Source organism: Monodon monoceros, unplaced genomic scaffold, assembly GCF_005190385.1.
Source record: "Monodon monoceros isolate NGI ecotype Baffin Bay Population unplaced genomic scaffold, NGI_Narwhal_1 Super_Scaffold_3, whole genome shotgun sequence".
In the NCBI taxonomy this organism is placed as follows: domain Eukaryota; kingdom Metazoa; phylum Chordata; class Mammalia; order Artiodactyla; family Monodontidae; genus Monodon; species Monodon monoceros.
The window spans coordinates 102,196,017-102,204,389 of NW_021703780.1; the positions used below are offsets into that span (position 1 = coordinate 102,196,017).

General features: G+C 61.7%; 1 protein-coding gene across 1 annotated transcript in view; it reads left to right on the forward strand.

Moving 5' to 3' along the window:
* Positions 1–8,373, forward strand: part of ZXDC (ZXD family zinc finger C) — a gene marked incomplete at its 5' end in the record, with an annotated part of 27,198 nt that continues 18,825 nt past the window's right edge. The window contains 5 exon segments of the mRNA XM_029243345.1: positions 1–535; positions 2,595–2,747; positions 2,836–2,914; positions 3,961–4,091; positions 7,461–7,631. Of these exon segments, the coding sequence (XP_029099178.1) occupies positions 1–535; positions 2,595–2,747; positions 2,836–2,914; positions 3,961–4,091; positions 7,461–7,631 (1,069 nt within the window).

An 8,373-nucleotide genomic window follows, 5' to 3' on the forward strand; every position in this document is an offset into this window, starting at 1 on the left:
CTCGTGGGCCCCCGGGCCGCCGGAGGCCAGGACCTGCTGGTGCACCTGGAGCGTGGCGTCCTCGCGCTGGCCGCGCCGTCCCGGCGTCCGCCGCCCGGCCAGGAGGCCGCCAGCCCGGCAGGGGCCCGCCGCGCGTCCGCCGGCCCCGGCTACCGCTGCCCCGAGCCGCAGTGCGCGCTCGCCTTCGCCAAGAAGCACCAGCTCCAGGTGCACCTGCTGACGCACGGCGGCGGCCAGGGCCGGCGGCCCTTCAAGTGCCCGCTGGACGGCTGCGGCTGGGCCTTCACCACGTCGTACAAGCTCAAGCGGCATTTGCAGTCGCACGACAAGCTGCGGCCTTTCGGCTGCCCGGTGGGCGGCTGCGGCAAGAAGTTCACCACCGTGTACAACCTCAGGGCGCACATGAAGGGCCACGAGCAGGAGAGCCTGTTTAAGTGCGAGGTGTGCGCCGAGCGCTTCCCCACGCACGCCAAGCTCAGCTCGCACCAGCGCAGCCACTTCGAGCCCGAGCGGCCCTACAAGTGCGACTTTCCCGGTGAGCGGCGCCGGCGGGGCCCGGAGACGGGAGTTTGAGGCAGGTCTCGTCACTTAGAAAAGCTCCGTCCGGCGTGTAGGCGCGTGCCCCGGGCTGCAGGGACGCAGGGCCACGCGGCCCAGGCGAGGCCTTAAGGCGCCGAGGGGATGATCGCGGAGGTGCGGTGCATCCACTATTGTGACGTTGAAAGCGTTGTTTCCTTCGGGCTTCACAGTTGCGTAAAGTTCTGAAAGTCGTCCTTATCTTCAGACGGAGAGACTCTGGGCAGGTGGATGCTGTGGGCGGAGGGGTCTTTCTCCGCTGTGAGTGCCCTGAACTCTCTACCGGGATAGGCAGCTCTAGCTGCTCTCGCGGGGAGTGTGTGTCTTCACGAGAGAAGGTTCCCGCCTGGGAAGGAGGGGCTGCGGTGCGGGGGCCACGCTGCAGAGCCAAGACAGGGAATGGGGGCAGTGGGGCGGGCTGGGGGCAGGGTGCCCGAGGGCCTCCCAGGTGCCCTTCCTTAAAAGAGAAGCGCGAGTGTGTGCCCGGCGACCCTGTTGATGCGTCATGGACGCGGAGTGCGCTCCTTAGAATGTATGTTATGAAGCGCACTCACATGTGGGATTTTGAAAGGGCGGAAGAAAATTCACGTTACCAGGTTCCCGTGTTTTCTTCCCGCGTGCCCTGTCCTGTCCTGTGCACCCCGTCTCCGTGGAGAGCACGGCTGTAGGCCACTGATTCCGAACGCTTGGTCCTGCATTCGGAATCTGGCGGCGGTCTGCGGGCCGCTCTCTAGTAAAAAGCTCAGGGGCATCCTTCTGAGCATAGTACCAGGAGGACCAGGGGTCCAGCCTGCTTCTGGGCACGAGGTCACCCTGGGGGTTTTGAGGTGAATGGTACGCGGGGTGTTGGTTTGAGGTGGGCGGGAGCAGGAGAGGGACCAGTGAAGCTGCGTGAATGTTCCAGACCGGAGGGTCCTGAGGGGTGACCCAGGTAGACGCAGTGGGGCGCTGAGGAGGCTCCAGTGGGAAGGATTGCAGAGCTGGGTCAGGAGGCTTCACTGTCGGTTGGGGGAGGGTGCTTCTTGCTGAGCCAGAGACTGACTCAGCCTGTTCAGACCTCCCTGACGGAGTGTGAGAAGACACCAAGGCCCGAAGTAAGGAATGGCTGGGGCTGCTGGGCACAGACACATTTGTGCCCGAGAGGAGGCTTGTAAGGCATTTAGGAAGATCAGCGTTTCCCAGTTAAGTGTCGCTGTGAAAAGTGGGGCTCCCTGGGCTGTCCCGCAGAGTGCTGTGCGCACCTGGCAGCACCATAAAGGCTCTGAGAAGCGCTGCAGTGGAGACTCCTGGCCAGCATCTCGTAGCCTCGTGTCTTCTGCCCTGTTTGAGCACTGAACCTTTGTGTCAAAGGAGAACTAGTGACGTGCAAAGTCTGGTGGCTCAGCCGGGGTTGACGATGCAGGTGGTGGAAAAAGGCCATGTGAGCGAAGATGACCCCAGTGACCCTTGACAGATCAGGGAACCCCGAGGGAACGGACCAAAGGGAGAGAGAAGCGCGCTGCCAGAGGCCGGGCTGCCAGCCGCCAAGGACGTCTGGGGGACGTTTACGAGGGTGGGGGATGCGGCCTCCCTCCCACAGGTGAAAAAGTCCCAGGTGTTACTGCAGTTGTTTGCAGCCCTTCCAAGCTCAGCCCGACCAGGCGGAATCTTGTTCCTTAGTCTCTGATTTCTCTCGTTGGGTTTCCGGTCTCACATGGGCGACCTGGGCAGTTGAGTTCCCACCGTGTCCACAGGGTCTGAGCTACAGAACTGGGCGCACGGCTGTGCTGGAGGACTTTCTCTTGATCTGGTGCTGTGTCTCCCGGTCACATGGGGACAGGTGGCCTGTGTGCACCCGTGGGCTGCCCTGAGCCACCCCTACTTTCGCTGCGAAGGTTTTCACTGTCTGGAGATGCTCCCCAGTCGTCGTCCTCCGCATCTGCCCCAGTGCACGCAGAGCCCTGGGGTGGTGACTGGGTTAGCCGTGTCGTGGGATTCTCGTCACGCCAGTGAGCAGGGTTTGTGTTTTCTCTGTTCAGGCTGTGAGAAGACGTTCATCACAGTGAGCGCTCTGTTCTCCCATAACCGGGCCCACTTCAGGGAACAGGAACTCTTTTCTTGCTCCTTCCCTGGATGCAACAAACAGTATGACAAAGCCTGTCGTCTGAAGATCCACCTGAGAAGCCATACAGGTAAGAAGCCGGGGGCGCCTGGACCCCATCTGCCGCCGGCGCAGCTCACGTTTGTAATCACGTGGTGTGATTTTTTTTCCTTTCTAAGGCGAAAGACCTTTTATCTGTGATTCTGACAGCTGTGGCTGGACCTTCACCAGCATGTCTAAACTCCTGAGGCACAAAAGGTAATCTCTACATTTTGGTTGAACTGTCAGTTTTGGAAACAGGTGAGTTGTTTGTTAGTAGAAGCCAGTGGGTGGAATAATCTTTGGATTTCTTTAAGCTATAAAAAACAAACCAACGTGAATAACTTGGAAAATTCAGAAACCTTATAAGAAGAAAACCACACAGAATCTGATCCCCCAAAGTCAGTGTTTTCTGTGTGTACTTGTTTTTAAGTTTAACTCGTATACTTAATATGCAATTTGACATTAAAAAAAAATTAAGGTTATAGACTAAGCCTTCGTCGTGTCTTTACAAACTTCCCGCGGCGGTGATGACGCCTTGGAGGACTGGGCCTCTGTGCAGGTGACACTCGGCGCCTGGCCCGTGTCCCTTGTTTGGCCTCTCAGCAGCTGTGACACTGAAGCTCTTGTTCTCCTGTTTTTGTTTCGTTTTGTTTTATACATTTATTTATTTTTATTTATTTTATCTTTGGCTGCGTTGGGTCTTCATTGCTGCGGGCAGGCTTTCTCTAGTTGCGACGAGCGGGGGCTTCTCACTGTGGTGCGTGGCCTTCTCTTTGTGGTGGCTTCTCTTGTTGCCAAGCACGGGCTCTAGGTGCGCAGGCTTCAGTAGTTGAAGCCCGTGGGCTCAGAAGTTGTTGCTCGCGGGCTCTAGAGCACAGGCTCAGTAGTTGTGGCGCATGGGCTTAGTTGCTCCGCGGCCTGTGGGATCTTCCCAGACCAGGGATTGAACCCATGTCCCCTGCATCGGCAGGCAGATTCTTAACCGCTGTACCACCACGGAAGCCCCTTGTTCTCCTGTTTTGCATTGGGAGCCAGAGAGGTTGGGTGGTTTGTCTGTACTTGCACAGTTGGGATCTGAGGTGTCTACTTAGAGAAAGACTGTGTGTACGTGAGGTGATGTCCCCTGCAGTGTGGACAGCCTGTGTAGGAGCGGGGTTGCTGAGGGGGGGAGGTGGCTTCGTCAGGGTCTCTGGGAGGCTGCTCCTCCTGAATGGAGCACTCTGGTTGTGAGTGGTCACTGCCTGTTGCTCTATGTCCCGCAGGAAGCACGACGAGGACCGCCGCTTCCCCTGCCCCGTCGAGGGCTGCGGGAAGTCGTTCACCAGGGCCGAGCACCTCAAGGGCCACAGCGTCACCCACCTGGGCACCAAGCCCTTCGCGTGTCCCGTGGAAGGTAGGTGTGAGCCGGCCCCACGGCCGCCTGGACGCTATGCGTGGAAGTTGCTTCGAGGTGCGTCGTGTCGGCTGCACCGTGAGGTGGGCTCGGCTGGTTTTAGCCGGTGGCCGGGCCTTGGGAGCAGTGTGTCGGAAAGAGCAGATTCAGAGTGAGGCCGCGGGACGGGGCCCTGCGGGGGGCGCTCTGCTGAGTCCCCTCTGGGTTTGACGGTTGTGAGGATCCACTGAAGGAACATGTGAAGAAAGCCCATTTCGGCACGTGGCACGTGTCTCGGACTCAGCCGTGGCTCCTCACGCTGTGACTGGACAGTGGTGAAGCCAGGCTGGCGTTTTAGAGGCACGATTCTGGGACGGCGGGCTGGGTCCCTTGGGGTGTGAAGTTGAACACTGGCTCCACCCCCCCGAATCAGTGACCTCAGGCAAGGCTCTCTGGGCTTCAGTTTCCTCACCTGGAGAAGGGGATGCCAAAGACCCACTTGCAGCTGAGCAGTTTCTGGAATGGAGCCCAGGTGGCCTAATCACACACAGGCCCGCCTCTCCCCAGGGCTCCGGTTGGGGCCACAGGCACACAGCTGACGTGCAGGGTGCTTGGTGCACAGAGGAGGTCACCCAGAGGGTTCTTGGGGTGGGGGAGTGGCTCCCAGTAGGCAGGGGCAGTGGAGGCAGAAGGGCCGGTGTGGGCAGCAGGCTGAGGGCTCTAGGCGGGGTGATGGGGCCACAGTGGAGGTTTAGGCTGAGTCTGGGGTCCTGGGCAGATGGGCCGGTGCCTGGGCAGGCGCTGGGAAGGGAGGGACGGCGTAGACGGCAGAGGCGGCAGTTAGAATGCATGGTGCCTGGCGAGGGTTCAGGAGCGGGTGCTGTGGAGGGCGTGGCGGCTGGGTCAGCGTCTCAGTTGAGACGGGGACGCGGGGCACAGGCAGGAGGTGGGTGCGGACGCGCCGCGTTCCAGGTGCCCGCGGACGTTGCTGACAGATGCTCGGGAGGCGGGGCAGGTGCTGCTGGGGCCTGAGAAGCGGGCTGGGGGCGGGACAGGTGCCACGAAGGCGCCTGCGTGCGGCTCCCAGCCCTGCTTCTTCTCTGCTTCTGTCCAGTGGGGCTGGTGGGGGCCCAGCTGGTCAGGGAGTTTAATTAAGGGCCGAGAGGATATCAGTAACCTGCCGCTGCCGGCAGGTCGAGCCCTGGGAACTGCCCCGCGTGCGGGTGGGCAACAGCGGGCGCCCCGGGAGGGGCCTGAGGAGGACGAAGAGGACGCGAGGGGCCAGGTGGGCACTGGGCCAAGAGAACACCAGGTTTGGGAAAGGAGGCCAGTCGGCCGGTGCGAGGAGCTGAGGGGCAGCGGGCGGCTGGCGAGACCTTGGGGGGCGCCCTAACCCCTGCGGCGATGGCGGCGGCGGGTGGGCGGGGCGAGGCTCCCCTCCTTCTTGAGGGGGTTGAGGCAAAGAGGGAGGGGCAGGGCTGGCGACGGAGGAGGGAGGAGTTTCCTTTTGGTACGTGCATCCTTGAGAGCTCTGCGCTGGTCTGACACAGGGTGACCGGCAGCGCTTGGTCAAGGGTGTGGCGGTGAGGGCGGGCTGGCGGAGGCACCCCAGGACCCTTTGCCACACTTGCTGAGAGCTGACAGTTCTGGAGTCTGGGTGATTTCACCATTTTCTCTGGTTTTGTAGGTGTTCGGAACATTCTTAATAAAAAGTTAAGAAGCCGCCACTCCCCGCCGTTCCCGTAGTAGTAGCCGGAGGAGGAGAGGATGGGGATTGCAGCACGGCAGCGAGTGTGGACGGGGGCGGGCTGAGGGCGGCGTGTGCCTGGGGGGCTTCTCTGGGCCTCCAGCCTGCCGTGGAGCCCACGGAATGTGGGTGCGAGCTGGGCAGACTCCTGACGAGCTGGGGTTTGGAGGGAAGTCTGTCTTTGACAAGTTGCTTCTGCCCTTCCCCTGGCGGGGTGGTAACGTGGTAGAAATGCGTGGGGCTGTGTGTGAATATCCTTAATTTGTAAAGCAGTGGCACAAGTCTCAATAGATTATGTCGTAATTAGGAAAACGTAGTCGTTGACGCACATGAAAAAATGGTCCTACTTCTGATCGTCAAAGGAAATACAAATTAAAATGATACCTGCGTTGTTGTTCCCTGTCGAATTTGCAAGTATCTCTACAAGTAGAAACTCTCTGCTGGCAGCAGCATGATGACGTCCCTGTGGTGGTCGACCCCGCCCTCGGGAAGGCCGTGCGATAAGCCTGGAAGTCTCTGTGAGGGTCCCAGCTGGGAGGGGGTGTGGAGCACGCGTGGCGACAGGGCCCCCGGGGGCAAGACCAGAGATGTCTCTTCTCTCTTGTGTTTCCCAAGTGCCCTGTCCTGAGCCTGACCTGAGCCTGACCTGGCAAACGGGTGTGAAGTTTTGTTTGAAAACGAAATCAGTTCAGAACTGCTCTCAGGGGTAGCAGAGCCCTTACTGCCGTGGCCGTATCCTCTCTGCGTAGCCTCTTTTCCTGCAGTAGCCCTCCTCCAGCCCCCAGCGACCCCGTCTCCTTCCCTGACATGCTGTAGCGTGATAGCGCCGTGGCGTCCTTCCTGGGCGTCGTGAGTACCGTGGAGGCCCCGCTTTACAGAGGGGGTCGAGACGGCCGTACACGGGTGGGGCCGGTCCTGCAGCTCCCCACAGCCTGGCCTGGCAGCCCCTTGGCCGCACCTCCTTGCTGTGGTGGCCACGCCGCCCGGCACCTCAGACGTGACCTATCTCCTGAGACCTTCCCTCCTCGGGGGGGGGGGGGGGGGGCGCTCTCCTCTGCTCCCGGAACGCTGGGTGGCCTGACCCCGGGCTTTATTCCGCCTGTGTTAGGACAGCTGGCTGCTTATGTGTCCCTACCAGGTGACGAGCTTGTGGCCGTCAGGAACCCCTCTTCCCTCCCGTGACCCCGCCGTGCCGAGCTCCAGCAGTGGGACGTCGAGGCGTGAAGGAGGGTGGCTGTATCTCTGGGTCTGCCTGTTTCCCTCTGCCCCGGGTGTGTGTCTGCTCTGCGGACTTGGGCAGGGCCAACTCCGGGCTCCCCTCCTGCCTCTGATTCCCGGCCATCTGCTCGGCCCATCTGGGCAACAGCTTCTCAGGGGCGTAATGAGAGGAAGTGGCGGGTCTCTGGGGTGGTCTCCAGCCCCAGATGTCACGGAGTCGCAGGTTTTCTTCCAGTAGCAGCTTAATGGAGGCGGTCAGCCTGCTTGTGCAGGTCACGTGTCCTGTCTGCGGCCGATGCAGGACTTCAGGCTTCCTCGTGATGCTGCCTGAGGGCGCTTGCTGGGGGCAGAGCGGGGACGTGCCCTGTCTGGGTGCTGCCGGGACGGGGACCCTCAGGCTAACACGCGTCCCTCTCTCTGCCCAGGGTGCTGTGCCAGGTTCTCCGCACGGAGCAGCCTCTACATTCACTCCAAGAAGCACCTGCAGGACGTGGCCGCTGCGAAGAGCAGGTGTCCGGTGTCCAGCTGCCACAGGCTCTTTGCCTCCAAGCACAGCGTGAAGGCCCACGTGATCAGGCAGCACCACCGGCACCCAGGTCGGCCCCGCGCACGGCCCCGAGGGCGCCCAGAGTCCACGGGACGCGTGGCAGGGACCGCAGCTGCCACGCTGCATGGCCCCGTGGCCTCTCTTCTGCCGCTTCCCGCCTCTGACCCTGTCACCTGCCCTCGTCTCTGAGGGCTTCCATGGGGTTGGCCCTCGTAGCCTGGCCTTCTGAGTCTCTCCCTGTGACCTCGTCCTGTATTCCAAGCCTGCCCCCCATTGCGTCCGACTCCTTCAGCTCCTGTCCACCCCAGTGCCTGGGAGAGTCCTTGGAGACAGGACAGAGCTGTTCCTGGACGTTCTGGGGGCAGAGCGCGAACCACGACGAGCCCAGAGGGGCGACTCTGGGCACACGGACCTGGCCGTCCTGCTACCTGGGGGCCTGGGACTGAGAATCCCGCCCCGTGCACCGGCCCCTCGGCGGGCCTGAGGGTCTGGGTGGCCCGGCGGCTGCCTCTCCCTAGAGCCGTCCCAGCACCATGCTCTGTGGCCCGGCAGGCCTGCTGCTCCTGGCAGGGCCTGGAGGGTGAGGTCCTAACTGTAGCTACCTGAGCAGGTGCTGCCAGGCCCTGCTCGGTGCCACCTTTGTGACGGACCTGCCCAGCCTCAGGCATGGCCACTTCCCTGCTGTGATCCTGGGAGGGGCACCAGTATGTGAAGCACGTGTTGGGTAGGTGATGGGGGCGTGTGGTCCCAGGCCTGGCGTTTACGATGTGGCGTGGTCTCGTGTCGGGTGG